This window comes from Drosophila nasuta, chromosome X (genome assembly GCF_023558535.2).
Source record: "Drosophila nasuta strain 15112-1781.00 chromosome X, ASM2355853v1, whole genome shotgun sequence".
NCBI classification, from domain to species: domain Eukaryota; kingdom Metazoa; phylum Arthropoda; class Insecta; order Diptera; family Drosophilidae; genus Drosophila; species Drosophila nasuta.
The window spans coordinates 18,802,850-18,821,550 of NC_083459.1; the positions used below are offsets into that span (position 1 = coordinate 18,802,850).

Sequence of the window (18,701 nt, forward strand, 5' to 3'; positions counted from 1 at the left end):
GAGTTTTCGAGTCTCGGTTTTCGTCAAAGTTGACTTGACAAACTTGGCAGTGTTTGTCAGGTCGGAACTGCTTTTTGTTGTTCGATGTGTTTTATTTGATTTCAGTTAAAAGTCATTTACTGTTTCTTTGCTTTGCGTTGCTTAGCTTTGCCTTACACTCAGTCATTCATTCACTCATTTATTCATTCATTCATAGAGCTAGCTTAGCCATCAGGTTATTTATATTCGTGTACTTGACAACTTGCTTTTCGGTATATGAGAGTTCTCTTATGCGTAGGCGTCATATTTTAATGTGTTATTGTTTGTGCGCTATTCAATAAAATCTAATACAAGCAGTATTCGTTTCGTACATATCCATTACTTTTTCGATATATATTTAATATTCTTAATTAATGGAAAAAAAGAATTGGGAAAATCTTAAAACACATTTTTTATGCAACAAATTATTATTATTTCTTACTATGTTTTGTATTTATATATTTAAGAAACACAAAACTTTATTGTAATCAATAAATGAATTCAATTTATAGACAATTAAAGATCAGAAAATGTTGTATTTATTTGTATTTTAGTTATTTAAAGCAACGTTAAAAGTAAACACATTTTTACTGCATCGAATTGTTGGCAAAAATGGATTTTTATAATTATTCTATATTAGCAAAACTAAAAGTCAAATTTATTGACAGAAATTATGAAATAAATGTATATTGCAATTTCTTTAGTGAATTATTTCATTAAATGTCTAAACAATCATAAATTTCAAAATTGTATTTATTTTCGATTACTTATTGGGTGAATACAATTTTTTTAATTTCTCAATTTCATTACAAACAACTTTTATTTAATTACTTATAATTTAATTTATTTATTGGCAAAATAAAAACTATTTAGTTTTATAGCTAAAACGCAGTCTTTATTTATATATTTGCGATTTTAAATTTTGCACTAAAACTATATTCAAATTGTCTTAATTGTTAAATTTCTTCCACTTTTCAATTTTCAAAATTCAGAAATTCTATTTATTTATTTATAATTTCATTTCGAACCAAAAAAGGAATCATTTCTTAAGCTAAAATATGACTTTAATATATTTCTATATAATTAAATTTTTTTTTGCAAAATAAAACGCATAAATATCTGCAGCTCATCAAACCCAATTAGCGAATTTGCATATTCCTCAAGGGTAGAACAATAAAGGTGAATATAATTAATAATCGCAAGATGCTTTTATACATATTGATCTCTCTCTCTCTCTCTCTCTCTCTCTTTATGATTATTTCATTTGGTGTTTATCGATGATACAAATTTGTATAGTATGTATGTACATACTAAATGAGATATCGTTCTTCGATATGCGCTCTCTGCGATTATCGATGATGATGATCAACGATCGCTGATCTCAATGCAGATGTCCGGCCCATAAATATGGTCATGTTTATCTCATTAATAATAGCATATACTCATGACATGTACTTTTCTAAACGAATCGAGGCAGTTAACCAGCAATTTGTATCACACGAAGGCGTTTTTGCCTTTGTTATACTCGTAGAGAGAGAGAGAGAGAGAGAGAGAGAGAGTGCGAGCGAGAGTCGCTTCTATTTATTTTAGCTACTACATTCACAGAATGCTAATTGCAATTAAATAGATTCATTGCAGTGGGCTGCAGCATGTATTACAAATATGCGTGTTGACATTCATGCTGTTCAATCTAATTTGTTTATGTTATTTTTTCTTCTGTGTCGCATTTAATTTATGCTTTTCATTATAAGTTTTTGCCGGAAATCTGTAAATAACACGTGGAATTGACTTTGCTCATTTCCATTCCATTTAATTTCCGTCGGCCCAAAAGATAATATACGTTTTAATTTCAAAGTATATTTGATAATAGTTATGATGCCCAAAAAAAATACAAATATATATGTATATACTCATATATAAAGCAAATGTCACAGTTGAGTTGTTAAATATTTATTGAACAAATAAGAAAACTACAGTCGATAGTTCACAACTCTGAGATACCCGTTAACCTTCTCAATAAAAGTATAACTTAAAATATACCAACTGAATATAACAGAAAATATTAGTATATACCGAAGTTTATATTTGGTATATCGATATACTATAACATTCACGATTTACCAAACCAAATTAACATACTAAAATATACTGGTCATCGGTATATATTTGGTATATCAATTCACTACTACAATCAAAATATACCATAAAGTAAAAAATATACCAGACTGTTAATCCAAACAACTAATATAACACCTTCAAAAAATACTATACCAATTAATATATCTAAAATACTGAAATATATCTATATGCCAATATACTACTACATTCAAAATATACCATAAAGTACAAAATATACCAGATTGTCAATCCAAACAACTAATATACCACATTCAAAAAATACTATACCAAATTAATATATCTAAAATACTGAAATATATCTATATGCCAATATACTACTACATTTAAAATATACCATAAAGTACAAAATATACTAGAGTGTGTTTTAATACCCTTCTTCGCTATACATACATTCAAAAACTAACATAGAGTAAAACAAGTAAGAAAGCTACAGTCGAGTGTACTCGACTGTGAGATACCCGCTACCCATTTTGAATAAAAGAAATATATTTTGCGGTATTTTCTCAAAATATACCAAATATACTGCAAAAATACTAAAAATATACCAAATGATATATTTGGTATATCGACATAGTATCGTATTCAAAATATACCATAGACAGCACAATATACCAGATTGTCAGCCAAAGCAACTAAGACCCCTAGTAAGTAGGCGTTTTTGCCCATACAAAAGTATTTCTTTAATAACTTCGACAATTTTTATCTTATCGCAACCAAATTTTCAGAAATCATAAATACTATAGTTATTATTGTATATACCAAAATTCGGAACTCTAGCTTTAAAATTACGCTTGTTATTCGATTTTTTTGATTTGCGGGGGCGGAAGTGGGCGTGGCAAAAATTTGAAACAAACTTGATCTGCGTGCAAACATAACAAATGCTGTCGAAAAAAAATTATAGCTCTATCTCTTATAGTCTCTGAGATCCAGTGTTTCATACGGACAGACGGACAGACGGACAGACACACAGACGGACAGACGGACATGGCTATATCGTCTCGGCTGTTGACGCTGATCAAGAATATATATACTTTATAGGGTCGGAGATGCCACCTTCTACCTGTTACATACATTTCCTGCCGGCACAAAGTTATAATACCCTTCTACCCTATGGGTAGCGGGTATAAAAAGTATTAGATTGTCATCAGAAGAAACGAATATAACACATTCAAAATATACAATATCAAATGAATATACGGGTATTAAAATATATTTATTTTTCTTGTTGTTGGGATTAGCTCTGGCTAAAATGTCAAAAATGCTTTAACTAATAGAGTATGTATTCAAATTACCATCAATAAATTTCAAATGCCTGTTTAATAATTGTGTTTAATCGATAAAAAACAAATACCTGAAATGCATACGAAAATATATATTTATAAATTGGAGAAATTAAAGCAAAAAGGATTTGGCAGCAGATTTATTTATTATTATTCGATTTAAATCGATGGATAAATAAGCGCTTTGACTTATTTCGAATTTAGCCAGTGATTTGATGCGAATGCTAATTGAACTCGATTTGAATTTGAATTTTATGAATGCCAGTTGTCAAGTATCGCAAGTAGTCACAAATTCGATTTCCAATAATTGACCTGCAATTGACATTATTTATTTAAAATTGAGACCAGAGCACCTGATGGTGATGTGTCCTTCTGTCCATCTGTCCTTCTATCCGTCTGCCTTCTGTTGGCTTCTGGCAATGCCAATTTGCCGCCCGGTGGCCATTTAATTATTCGCCTTGTGCAAATCTTTCGGCTTACGCAGCTCATTTGTCAAATGGCCAAGGTCGCGACAGGTTGCCCAGAGTTTTTGGGGAGCTAAGCAGGGATGGACGGGATGTTTGGATGTTGGCTGGGTTTGCCCTGTTCATAATTTATGCCGCCAAAATCAATCATATTCAATCATGACGACGCTCTGTTCTGTACTGTTGTGTTGTGTTGTATCTGACGGATGGCTAAGCTCCATGGTCCATGGGTTTGAGCCCAGAAACCAGATTCGCATTGACAAATGTTATATAATCAATTTGGCATTATTAATTTGAATACACGCCGCGTTTGACACCTGTGAGCGGTGCTCCCCGATAGACATTCTATACTATACTTTAAATATATATTGTATATTGTATATTGTATATTGTGTATCTCTGGCAAACCAAATGCAGATACGCCCACAACTCAATTAGTTCTAGTTGTTTTTTGGTTAACAACAAAACTGGTATGAACAAAGTAAAAATGCGCTTTGCTTTGGTAGCTTCATTCAACCTGTTCAATAATCTATTATTAATTCCTTATATATGTTTTATACTACTGGGTTTTTTCTTTCTCGCGATCGCATTTTATTTCAACACGTTAAACAAGCAAAATTAATGCAGTGCAATTTCGTCATTTCGCATCTCACTCTTAATTTTAATCGCCATCAAAGAGTTAAGTGCGCCTTTAATTTGATATGGCCAGCATGAAACTTTAAGTGTGTGGGGTAAACGCTTTTTTGGGGTGGCAATTTACGCATTAAGTAGCCGCCCCATTGGAGGTGCTGGGCCAATTTGCATAAATCTAGTCTAGGCGGACGCTATAAAAGCCAAGTGTCGAAAAGTGTTGTGAATAAAATGTTACCCGCAGTTGTTGTTGACTCGACGCGTGCCTTTGCCTATCAATGGATTATTTGGCGCATCTTTGGCCTGCATCCACCCGAGGGGAATACGTTTTGGGCCCAACACTATCAGGCCTATGGCATTATCATCAATTTAATTGCGAACGTGCATGTGCCAATGTCCTTCTACATTGAGTGCTTGTTGAGCAGCAATCTAACCGAATTCTGTGAGACTTTCTATTTGACTTCTGTGGTTCTCGTTGAACAAGTCAAGTATTTCAATGTTTGGCGCATACGCGGCCAGTTGAAGCAATTCCATCAGATACTCCATCACCTGGATGCCCGGTTGCAGCATCAAAGCGAGCGCGACATTGTCGAGCAGCATATTGAACTGGTGACACGCATTTTTCTGGGTCTTTTTCGATGGTTTGTCATCATTCTTACCTCGTCCATGCTGTTTGTGGCCTGCACAGCCGAGCAGGAGTTGGCGTTTCCCACTTGGTATCCCTGGGATTGGCAGCGTTCGAATCGTGTGTATTTGTTCACCGTCATCTGGCAAACGTTAAGCCTCTATTCGTTGGCTCTGATGACGCTCAGCAATGACACCTATCCCATGTCCTATATGACTATGGTGGCGGGACACTATCGAGCTTTGGCTCAACGCGTTTCGATGATCGGACATGGTCGAGAGTCGCAGTCGCTGGCCTATGAGCAACTCATTGATTGCATTCGAGATCATCAGATTATTTTATTGCAAGTATAATAATGCACAGAAAAAAACAACATGCTAAATTCAAGAATTAAATCTTGTATGTTATAATGATTATATGATGTCAAATTTGAACCAATAAGGTTTATTCTTGATTTAAGAACGAAATTCTACAAAAATTTCAATATGGTTCAATCTTAAAATTCAAGATTTGAATCTTGTTTCGAGAGTGGAACAATTTCAGAAAATCTCAGCATGCAAAATCTTAAATCAAATTCAAACGTTCTAAAATTTAAATGGTTTTTTTAAGATAGAAAAATTTTCAATCAAGATTTGCAATCTACTTCTTTCTCCCTCCCTGTGTAGTTATGTATTAATACTCTCTTGTCTCATGTTTATTTTCAGATTGGTTTCCATCATACAGGATACAATGTCGTCTGTGTTCTTCTATCAATTTGCCTGCACAGCTTGTTCGATTTGCACCTTTGCCTTTTACATTTTCTTCGTTAAAGTTAGCTTCTCGAAGTTGCTCCATTTGTTTTTCATGTTCGTGGCCATTGTCTTTGAGACATTCATCATCTGCTACGCCACCGAAGATATCGGTCTTGGTGCTGAGCAACTTTATCATGCCATCTACGCTTGCAATTGGCTGGATCAGTCCATCGAGTTTCGGCGCACTTTGCTCTTAATGCTCAATCGTGCACAGCGTTCAGTTATCATTGTGGCTGCCCATTCGATGCCTGTGCGTATGACAACCTTTTTTGGCGGTAAGTAATCTTTTAGTTGCTGTGTAAGTGAGATGCTTTCAATTCACTTACGATATTGTTTAAAATTGGAAATAATTTGGCCATAAAATTTACACCAAAAATTGTCTTTAGTCAAACGAACAGAATTCGAATTTTGCTTTTTAATTTAACTCAGGTTTGAGCGTTAATGGAAAATTGTTGTATTAATACATATTTATGTACTATTTAAATATATGTATGTTCCTGTTTATTTTATATTTAGTTATTTTTTTATACATTCTAAATTTTAGTATAATTTTAAATTATATTTCACTTTAATTTATTTTAATTTCGTTTTAAAATGAAAATTGCTAAAGTTGTGAAATTAATCTTGATTATATACGATATTATTTTTTCAGTTTTCGAGTCGTAAAAAATGCATAAGAAAAATTAAGAAAGTGCTTTATAGCTATGTAATATATGCTCGAAAATTCAGCTTCCCTTTTATGCATTTCTGTAGTGCCAATAATAATTAATAATCAATAACTTTTGAAATGCGCTTGCAGGTTATCAAAACGGCTTATTCAATGTTCACGCTGCTAAACAAAATAAAATCGTAAAATCGTCAACGCGTCTCAGTTGAATTACACGAAAGTGGAGTGTGAACATCATCATGCCTGCAATCAAATTGAAAATGCTTGTTAAAGTCGACAACATTCTCACTCACGCACAACACAGCAACAGCTTTTCATTATTTAAAACATGAAGCACGCAGAGCAAAAATATATATAAAAAAAAAGAAACGGTCGACGGAGCGAATGGTCACCAATATGGCCACTGACTGGCAGCAGCGTTCCGTAGCCGTGAATATGGCGTCGAGTGGTTTGGTTTGGTTTGAGGGGAGTAAAGTGGAGTCCAGTGCAGTCCAGTGCAGTGCAGTGCGTCGTGCGTGCCGCCCGCCATTTTTATTTCAGCTGCAACCGGAAATGCGCATTTTATGCAAGTGTCACCCACTGGCGTTCAACGGAAGTTGTTTATCTTATGCCTCTTAGTCCTTTCGTCGCCCCATCGCCAGCCTTTTGAATACCCTTTTGCAGCTGGCATTCAAAACTTTGGCACGTTTCATGCGGTGCGGCATTAAAGTGCTCATTTCCGGTTGTTCAAGGCATAGCAAATGCAAATTTAATAATCAGCTTAACATATTTTAGTGCAATAAAATTTAATAAAATTTGCTTCTTTTTTATTTATTAGCTCTTCAAATATAAAGAAGTTCTGAGAACTGCAAGAGTATTGAATGGGCGGCAACGATTCCACTGCCAACTTTTATATATATATACTTTTTTTTTGTAACGTTCATGTCAACGGATTTGCGGGTCTGTGACTTTTATGAGCCTCTGAACTGACACTGACACTGGCAACCGAACGAAGCACACACACACACACACACACGCACAAAGGCGACCATGGACTTTTGAAGCGCTTATTATATAATCCTGCCAGCTCATTATTAAATGAATTTACAGGAAATTTAAAAAAATAAAAAGCGGAAAAGACAGCAGGGCGACAAGAGAGACAAAAATACAGAGAGAGAGAGCTAACAAAATGTTGTGTATGTATGTGTTGCAGCAGCTTAAAAAAGCTTTGTCACCTGCAACACACAACTGCCACAACTGCCACAGCTGCCACACGTGCTTTAGTTCTTAATAGGCGTTCATTAAATATGGGCATTTTAATTGATGCCTTCGCTGTGGTCGCCTCCTCCCAAACCAGAAGTTGTGCCCCAAATCACAGCTTATGCATTCGGCTTAATCATATTTACAGAAATGTTTTCAATTAAATGACAACACGCTTAACATGCTCCATCGAGAGTTCAGTTATGTACATAATATACTCGCTCTATATATGTATGTATGTATGTAGTTGATGTGTGCGGGGTGGGGGCGAGTCGATTAACCCGGCGGCTTGCCAAAGCCCGCATAAGTCGGTTAATGGATATGCGATTTACGATTTGCCATTGCCAATAAATTATCATTATTATTATTATTATACCCGCTTCCCATAGGTTAGAAGGGTATTATAACTTTGTGCCGGCAGGAAATGTTTTCAATAGGCAGAAGAAGGCATCTCTGATCCTATAAAGTATATACATACATATATTCTTCATCAGGTCAACAGCTGACCAGTCTGTCTGTCCGTCTGTGCGTATGAACACATAGATCTCAGAGATAGAGACATTTTTTTTTCGACAGAATTTGTAATATTTGTACGTAGGTAATGTTTGTTTCAAATATTTGACACGCCCATCTTTAGTCTCCGCTAATCGAATAACAAGCGGAATTTTCAAGCTACAGTCGATTTTTGGTATACACAATAATAATTGCAGTGTCGATAATTCCTGAAAATTTTCTAGCGATCGGATAAAAGTTGTCGAAGTTATTTAGGAAATACTTTTGTATGGAAAAAATACCTACTTTCTATGGATCTCATTTGCATTTACTGACAATCTAGTATATTCTGTACTCTATGGTATTTTTGGAATGTAGTACTATACCAATAAACAAAATATAGCCTTTGGTATATTTATAGTATTTTTGCAGTGTTATTAATTCGGTATATTTTGCGTATACCACTATATCAATATACCAAATATACGCTCTGCTATATTTTTAGTATTTTTGTGGTATATTATTTTGACATATTTTAAGAATAATACCGCACTTTTTTTTTGCTTTTATTCAAAATGGGTAACGGGTATCTCTTAGTCGAGCATACTCAACTTTATCTTTCTTATTAATATCATTGTAGTGGCAAACTCCGAAAACGAGAATTTCAATCATTTCATAGCCTTTGGTATATTTATAGTATATTTGTAATGTTATTAATTGAGTATATTTAGCATGTATCACTATATCATTATACCAAATATATTTGTGGTATATTTATGCGGTATATTATTTTGGTATATTTTTAAAATAATACTGTTTTGTTTTTATTAAAAATTTGTAGCGGGTATATCGCAGTCGAGCATACTCAACTTTATCTTTCTTATTAATATCATTATAGTGGCAAACCCCGAAAACGAGAATTTCAATCATTTCTTTTCTCAACTGAAATACGTGCATAATATTTGTTTTCGATTATTCATTCGTATTTCTTTTTAATTCCATTTAAGTGTTTTAATCACACAAAAATACTTTAAGTCGAACAATAATGCAAAGTAAGCCACATTTCTGTAGAATACTTTGTGTATTTAAGTGGAAAAATATCGAATGAAAACAAGAAACTTTAAGCTCAAACATTCTGTTTCATTGAGTCATCATCAAATTATTCCCACAAAAACAAAGAAGAAAAATAATAATTCAATAGCAGGTTTTATCAATATATTAACGAGAGTTTATTTCAAAAATTTCAAAAAATATGTACACAACGCGAAGAGCAAACAAAAGTTGGACACAAACTTCAAGGCAATTAAATGTCAAATATTTTGCAAAATATACAAAGCACAGCACCCAATATTAAATTATAAAAATAATAAAAAAAAAACAACATTCGTATATATAAAAAAACACAACACAAAAAAAAGTTATTCTAGAAAATTAGGCGAATTAGTTTGGTAGCAAACTAAGAAGAACAAAATAATCATAATAACAACTGCAACTGCTGCAATAAGTTAGAAAATATTTTGTAGGATATTCATTCACACACACGCACATAAACACACATACAAACACTCACACATAAACATCACATATAAAACAAGTGGAACAAAAATAGCCGCAAGCAAAGTGAACAGTTCGCTGCAGTTGTCGCCGTGCTTTCGACTGTTGCAACTGTTGTTGTTGCTGTTGTTGTTGTTGCTGTTGCTGTCGTCAGGCATCGCTTAGGGATATTTCACAATATTCGTGGCGGCTGTTGGCTGTTTGACGCCGCTGTCACCTGGCAACCTTCCACTTGTTGCGGTCGCTTCACTTGCCTGTCGCTGCTGATGTTGTTGCTGTGGCTGTTGTTGTTGTTGTAGCTGCTTTGTGCCCGCTGCTGCTGAGACGGCGGCAACCGATGCCGGATGATACAAATGCGTGCCATAGTGCACGGCACCCGGATGACTAAAATACGGTATAAGAGCTGGCTGCTGCTGCTGCTGATGCTGTTGATGTTGCTGCTGTGGCTGCTCCTCAATGTAGTTGCCCACCGGCAATGCATGTGGCTGGTAAAGATGTGGATGCTGTTGCTGTTGCTGCTGTGCCATGGCTGGCTGGTAGTGATGGTAATGGTGTATCGGTTGCTGGTGCTGTCCTAATGCGTTGGCTGCTGACAATCTGACAACATGAATTGGTGGCGTTGATTCATGGGCTAGATTGTAACCCGCCTTTGGGTTATTATTGCTAAAACGTGGCAATATTGCAAATTGATGTTGCTGCTGCTGCTGTTGCTGCTGTTGTTGTTGCTCTGCTGGTGCCTGCACATAAATTGGATTGTAGTGCACGATGGGCAGTGAATGATGTGGTTGTTGTTGTTGTTGCTGTTGCTGTTGCACTGCCTCATGCGTTGCTGTTGTTGCTGTTGGTAACACTAGAGTTGCTGCCGTTGCCGTTGTTGTCGTTGCTGTTGCCACTGGCGCCGATGAAACGGAAGAAGCCGTTGCTGCCAACGGCACTGCTGCGTATTTATGTTGCTGTTGTCCATGCTTGGGGCCCAATCGGACTAGACGTGCCGGTTGTTGCTGTTGTTGCTGCTGGTGATGATGATGCTGCTGCTGCTGCAGTGCTTGGTGATGTTGCTGTGCCAGCGGATATGCTATAACACACACACACAAAGAGAGAGAGAGAGAAAAAAATAATTTCAAAAGGCTTGGCAATGTCAACTTCAACAACTCAACACTCTCTATCTCGCAATAGTCACATTGCCCAAAGGCGCTTTTTCAGTTATTTAAATTAGCGTCACCGATGCGAGCTTGCATCAAATAGACACTAATTGCCGCATCCCAATGTGAAGTAAGGACATGAGTTGAGTGGTAACTAAAGCTTCTAGAAACAGAGTTTCAAAGTTGTTTGCTGCTCTGCTTGTGCTTCGAATCACTTGCAAATCATTTAGAATTCTTTAATTGATTGGCAATTAATACTTATAGATTCGTCTTATTCTTCTTGCTATTTTACTTTAGTAAATGATCGAATATGCACATGTTGTTAGAGATTTATCTAATTTTGATTTATGCATATCGGTTTAGCCTGAATGAGTTTTCCTTACATTGTGTTCTTATTTTACTTACTTTATTGCTGTACTATTTCAACTACTTAATAAATCTAAAATCTAAAAAAAATATGAATGTGTATATTGTTTTCTTTTTCTTCCAGCACTTTTCTAGCCAAGTTTTTCTTACAAAGCAACAACTTTATCAATATAAGTTATTGAAAACAACATTTATTTGACAATGCGCAAAACTTTATGAGGTCGCTTTAGCTGTTTTTATCTAACACTGTTAAACTGTCTGTCTGTTTTTTAATATATGTACAAACAAATTTCATAAATTTGCAACAATTTTATAGGCAACACACTGTTGACTAAATATATTTGAAATGATTTAAATTGTAGAAAAGTGTTGCACTGAATTTCTTAGCTTGAAATATTTGCTATTGGTATTGAGGCTATTAATAACAAACTGTCTAAAAATTGAAAGATTGCATTTGCCTACAGTTTCATAGCCTAAACTCATCTGTTGACTAAGTCAAGTGTTGGCCTGAAATTCCTTGCCTGAAATATTCCTATTCTCATTAGTATTATTATTATAGTATTCCGTTTACACTTTTCTAAAATATCCTCTTCTCTTCTTCTATAATTATAGTCAAATGTTGCCTCTAAATTTCTTGCTAAATGTTTTTGCCTTTTTCATAAGCAACTCATAAATTGTTTGAATTCACTTGGCAACTTAACTCACCATAAAGCGTAGTTTGTTGAGCCACTGGCTGCTCGGTATAGATCATGGGCGCTGCTGGATAGAGGCGTGGCAGCTGAAACTGTGGCTGCGATTGATAGATGAATGGCTGATAGACTGGCGACGTTGTGGGAGCAACCTTCGCATAGGTTTGTGGCTGTTGCTGTTGTTGTTGCTGATGTTGCTGCTGTTGTTGCTGCTGCTGATGCTGTTGATGATGCTGCTGCAGTTGTTGTGTGGCAGCTAGCAGAACGCTAGCTGGTATCTGCAGATACTGCTGAGCATAGGGAGACGCTGCAGTTGGCCCCTCAGCTGGATAGTACTGATGGCGATGATACACGCTCGGTTGATCGCGTGCCAATGGACCGAGTAGCTGGACAATTGGATGACTTGCTGAGGCAATTGCTGACTCTGGTGTTGACGGTGGTGCAGCTGTTGATGTGGTTGTCGAGGTGCTGGTTGTGGTTGTGCTGCTGCTGCTGCTGCTTGGAGCTGGGCTCGAGGGCACTTGCAACAAGTTGCCGCCCAGTTGCTGTTGCAATTGTCGCATATATGATAGTGGTATGGCGATAATGTATTGCACACGATGGCCAGGCAACGATGCGGCTGCTGCTGCTGCTGTCGAGGCTCCACCTAATTGGTATTGCTGTGGGGCAAGGCGTTCATACATGCTCGGTTCCGCCTCGACATAGTTGTAAATTGGCGCATGTTGCTTGGCAATCGGCCGCTGATAAAGCTCCACTTGTGGCTGCACTGCATAGCTAAACCTATGCGGTGGCGCTGCATGATGTTGCTGTTGCTGTTGGTGCTGTGAAAGTCTCAGTGGACCTGGCAGGGATGATCTGACAGCGCCATGACGCTGTTCGCCAAAGCGTATGCTGCCACCTTCCGACTTGCCATAAAAGGCCTGAAAAGTGTTGTGCATTTGTTTAATTAACGATTGCTGCTCAGTGCTCATCACTTACCTGCTGTTGTTGCTGTGGTGCTGCTGCTGCTGCTGCATCGGCTGCTGTGTAGCGCACTGTGGTTGGCTCAAATATGGCATCGCTTTCCGCTGGCGCTGCGTAATATGTGGCCGCTGGGTAAATGGGCCGGAAAGCAGTCTCTTTGGTTGGATTGCTTATGAACACGGTGCCTACATTGAATTCAGAAAATAAATATTTCGATGAAATTTCATTACAGTTTTAATTTCTTCGTCATTTAGTTATCACAATTTATTGATTGAATTCAAATAAATATCACTCGGATTGATTGCTTTGCTTGCATTCTACACGCTTAATTATTAGAATTATTCTTTAATGAAAAAATATTAAATGCAACCTAATTACACGAAATTCCTCGCATTTTATTTCAATAAATCAATGCATATTGTTTTCGTATTTGTTAATACACTCTTGTGTTCCTTTTTGTTCGCTTTCATTTCATAATAAACCTTTTAGATTTCTATGCGATGCAGTTTATAATAACAACATTTGCTGCCAATTGTTCTTTTTCATATATATTTTCGAAAGAATAAAACTTATTGAGCAAGCTGTCAATATATCAAGTTGAAATTGCAATCCATTTATGTGTAATTCATTGTGAATATTGCCAATATATATTAACTTTATGTCACGCCCATGTATTTGAACTTGTATGGAATTATTCCATCATTTTTCTTGACCTGTTTGTTGGCGTTGACTCTCTTTAATTTATATATTTTATTAAAAAGACTTTACTCGACTTATTGCGTCATTTTCTTTTTTGTGATAATTACAAACATTGTTTTTGGTGTACACAAAAATAAACAGCGGGAATTTTTTCATCTTCTGTTTACAGTACCATAATTTGTTGTAATTGCTTTCCTTGAATATGTAGGGGAAATTATTTCCTAAATTTCTATTAGCGGATTTTGGAAATTTCAAAATTCTTGGCACTTGTTTTTAATGAATTTAGGAATATTTTACATGTATTAACTTTATATCCCATTTCTTCATTTATACTTGGAAAGAGCTAAAAGAAAATAAGGTAATATATTTTCTTTTAGCTGTTTGTAACAATAAAATTTGTTGACGAATACTTTCTTCAATATAAACGTTAGGTATGAATTTCAAATGACAATAAACTTTGGCGATTGTTTTCAAGTATAATGATAGGAGGATAATTCTCTGTCGAAAACATTTTTTTTATTATGATTCAAGATGAATCTATAGCTCTTGATTGACACATTAATTAGAACTAAGCATATTGCATAATGATCTTGGAATAATTTTTCTATTTTAAGATAATTTCACAAACGAACAAAAATGAAAAATCCGAAAAATTAATGAATTTATACATTTTATGATAAAATAGAAAAAAGCTTGTAAAATCAATCTCAGCTCTAAATATAGTGATAATCCCGAGCTATAAAAATAACCTTTATTTATTTTTAAAATTGATTCAGTTTATGTTTTTCTCACTGTAAATAGTGTCCGCTGGAGAATTAACAATATGAAAATTGTGAGTTAAGTAAATCAATTGCATTTGTTTTGAATTTTAACACAAATTCTTATTAATTTGTTTTTAAATATTTTATTAAATAAAGGCAATGATGATTATGAATATTATAATCTATCTATGATCTATGATGATTATGTATATAAATTTCATTTGTTTAATAGAAATTTATTTAAGCATTTTTTGTTTGTTTTTAATAGGAAATTTGTTGAAAAAACATAATTTTTTTCTTTCAATTTTTTTCGCTTACCTGTTTGATCTGAAGAATCGCGTTTTTCCGTTTTACTCTTCGATTCTTCGACGCTGGGCGTCAGTTTAGTGGTTTCCACAGCCTCGACCTTTGCATCCATGGGCTTAGCTTCGAGTTCCTCGGCTGGCGAGAAGGAGATGCAACAAAAGAGCAGGACAGCAAGCTGTAAATGATAGGGAAAATGGAAAAAGCGAGAATTGTAAATTCATTCGAGTTTGAGTGGACATTTAGATTTAATTGGCAAACGAATAAGTGAATAAAATAATACTGGGCAGTGAGTGCATTTGGCAATTGCGATGTGCCATCATTTATTTAGCGCATTATGCGAATTGTGCAGCCGGTTTAATGCATTTTTAATGCACTATTTGAATGATGCAATAAATGACAGCGGCCGCAAAGCATTTGATTAAAATTGTGTTCGTTTGTGTGTTGATAGTCTTGCATGTTTGATGTTTATGCGGTGTTTGCTTTATCACAGCCATTTTGCATTGTAATTTCATAATAATTTAATTAAATTGATTTATAAATGCAATTATTAATTTAATTGTAGCCACCGCATGTGAGAGGCAGTGTTAAACAAATTGCTGTTGCTGCTGGTACAATTATTATTGCACTGCACACACACACACACACACACACACACACACATTCACACACACACACATAATTATAAACTGTGTATTAATTATGCTGGCATCAGCCGAACACAATTTTCTGAATGCCACGTACAATGAACCTGAGCGAAAACAGTTCAAATTATAGTATGTAGTTACACTTAAAACAAACAAACACATTCAGTCATTATAACTGTAATTATTTATTTAATATCAGCCAACAGCGAAATTCATACCTCGCTCGAAAGCTCAATAATATGCCATGCAAAGCCAACAGTGAACTATTTAGAATCCAAGTGCAAATGATTTTATATATTTAACATGTGATTTTAGAATGCATTTTATTTAAATCAAATTTAAGAAGTATTTAGGTGTGTATAGTATTTATACTACTCAAACATCAATAAATGCAATATTTTATTAATTTTGCATTTTAATGATATATAACTATAGGCTTTTAAACATCTATAAGAAAACTTAATAATTTATTTCAATTTAAAAATTTGTTTATTTAATCATTTGACTGAAATTTTGAGTAATTTTCGTCATTGAATATAGAATATATTTTATTTCAATAAAATTAATTATTGCTGAGGACACATCTATTATTATATTTACCACTCTTAAATTTTAATCAATTCCATTTTAATAGTATTTTAATTCATCAAACTATTTTTTTCTGACTAAAGTGTTTTTAAAATAATAAAAATCCATTGATATTAATTAGATGAAATTTAAATAAGAATATAATAATATAAAAGCATATTTTATTTATTTATTCTTGCAAGAAGAGAGTTTAAAATAGTGAACTATTTTTGAAACAAAGGAATACTAAAAATTTTACATTACAACTTCAAAATAAGAAATTAGAACTAAAACTAGTTTTAATAGTTGAAAATAAATACTCACTAAGAAAACAAACACTATTTTCAAATTATTTAAATTGCTTGCTTAACATATATTTAAAAATGTAGAACTTGATGAAAACTAAAATGCAAGCTGCTAATCGAATTAAGAATCAGTAAATTTAGGATATCAAATAGTTAGATTGGTCGATCAAAGTAGTAAGAAAAATTGTAATTTTGTAATTCAGCAATAAAACGTTCAATTTTGCACTTTGCCGCAATGACAATAACTACACAAAAAATGAAGCAAACATTTAGTTAAAAATAAAACAAAAAAAGTTAAGTTACTGTTGATGGCAGCAAAATGTAATATGATAGGTATAAATTAATAATTTATTCACCTTTATGGGTAACATTGTTGCAAGTCGCGTATTTTTCTTTATTTCGTAGTTTCTGTTTGTGTTGTTATTGTCGTTGTTATTATACTTTTTATTGCTTTTTATTGACGCTTTTAACACTCAATTAAATACCGTAGCACGTGACAAAAAAAAAAGATAAAAACATAATGCGATATCTCGCGTTGATTGTCTGCTTAGATTTAGTTGAATCAAATTTGCAGTTTATTTGTTGAAATGAACATTACGCATACGACACGTGTGCGCGTTTCGTACGCGAATCGCGAGTGACGCTTTGAATGTATGTTTTGTTTGAGTTTGCGATGCGATGCGATGAGATGCCTCTTGGCGCGGCCTCTTGGTTCGCGTGTTAGCTAACAAAGTGAGAGTGAAATTGGCAATGCGGCGGCGTTGCATTTTATAGGCTTTGCCCAAAAGCCGCATGCAACTAACCGATTGCCGCATGCTTGCTGCTAGCTGCTTGCAACTTGGCCATCGGTTAGGTGCAAGCACCTGGCACCGATCGTTTCTTGTTTGTTCAGCTTGATGTTGTTGTTGTGGTTGTTGTTATTATTGTTGTTGTTGTCTGCTTTTAGTTTGCAGTTGGTTTGTAGCTGATACTGCTGCTGTTGTTGCTGCTGCTGTTGATGGAAAATTGAAGACAGCTGCCATTTGGAGCACAATCATTACCATAATCAAACTGATTATCATTAGAGGCCGTGGTCATTGTCAGCGTCTGTTTAAAGCGCGCTGGTTGCTTTTGTTTCACTTGATGTGCCCATATTTGCTTTGTTTGCAAGCAGCAACCAGCAAATGGCAATGGCAATGGCAACAGCAACAGCAACAGCAACAGCAATGACACGGGGCCAAGCCAACATCAACTGCAAGTGCAACAACACAACTACAGCCAATTAGCAGTCGCTGGCGGCGCTTTGAGTTTTCTCGTTTTTCACTTTGCTGCCACAAAATGCAAATTCTACTTACTCACAAAACAACAGCAGCAACAGCAACAACAAAAGCAACACGAAGTCGTTGGCTTAGTGTTTGGTCAACGCAGTAGCGATGATGTTGCTGCTGCTGTTGCTGCTGCCACAAGCAACATCTCGTTTGCTTTGAAGCCTCCTCCCCCTTCCCACCCTTGGAGCCCATCGCAACCCGCTTGCCACCAACACGTTTGCTGTCCGTTGCAGGCTCGTTTTGCCGTCATTCTTTGTGCTTGTGCTGCAACATCCGCAACCCGTTAACCCGTGTCCCGAGTCCCGTGCCCCATTTCCCCCCACTTCCCGGTTGCTCCTGCAACGATATTGCCATTAACGTCTGTTTTTAGTTTATGAGCTCATATTCGCATTGAAATTTATTGCGCCCTTAGCTTATATTTATTAACTTTAATCCACGCAGCGTTCTGCTATTCATCGCAGGTATCATAGCGTATTGCTCAGCAGAATTGTTATTCAAATAATATGGCATTATAACCAATGAGAATTGAGTGTTATAACAGTTGAAACATAGTTCTGAATTCATTTATATTAAACATCAGTTAATTTAATTTGTTCAATTTAGAAACTTCTTATATAAAAATAACTTTAAATGAGTATATTGACAAAAGTATAAATAATAAATAAAATGTGTAGGAAACATCTAGAAAACCATAATTTAAATACTATAATTAGTAGAGAAAGCAAAGGAAAATGCACAGAAAAAGGCAGTGGGAAAAGCTTAAGAAACTCTTCAGAATAGTTCAAGGATGAAATATATATATCCATATGGAGTTATTATTGTCATAAAATCACTGGACAACTAAGATTAGATGCTAAAAATGTATCATGCTGTGACGTGACAATTTATATCATGATAATTTTAAAATGAAAAAAAGGTTTGAGATACAAAATGATTGTTATATATATATATATCTTAAGAAATAAACGTTTGTTCGCAAACAATATTCACCCGAGTCATTGCGTTCATTCAGAAGACAAAGGAAAAAGTACAGCAGAACTAATAGAAAAGGGA

General features: G+C 35.0%; 2 protein-coding genes across 2 annotated transcripts; one reads left to right on the plus strand and one right to left on the minus strand.

Moving 5' to 3' along the window:
• Positions 1 to 4,762: 4,762 nt before the first annotated feature.
• On the plus strand, positions 4,763 to 6,613 carry LOC132795642 (odorant receptor 19a-like). The gene is made up of 3 exons (XM_060806499.1): positions 4,763 to 5,499; positions 5,861 to 6,222; positions 6,600 to 6,613. The coding sequence occupies exons 1-3, from the start codon at positions 4,763 to 4,765 to the stop codon at positions 6,611 to 6,613; spliced, it is 1,113 nt and encodes a 370-aa protein (XP_060662482.1).
• A 2,950-nt stretch (positions 6,614 to 9,563) lies between these two features.
• On the minus strand, positions 9,564 to 17,031 carry LOC132796767 (hormone receptor 4). The gene is made up of 5 exons (XM_060808040.1): positions 16,698 to 17,031; positions 14,838 to 15,000; positions 13,075 to 13,244; positions 12,113 to 13,016; positions 9,564 to 10,974 (listed from the first exon to the last, which is right to left on the minus strand). Exons 1-5 carry the CDS (start codon positions 16,710 to 16,712, stop codon positions 10,061 to 10,063), a joined length of 2,166 nt encoding a protein of 721 aa, XP_060664023.1. The 5' UTR covers positions 16,713 to 17,031; the 3' UTR covers positions 9,564 to 10,060.
• Positions 17,032 to 18,701: the final 1,670 nt, after the last annotated feature.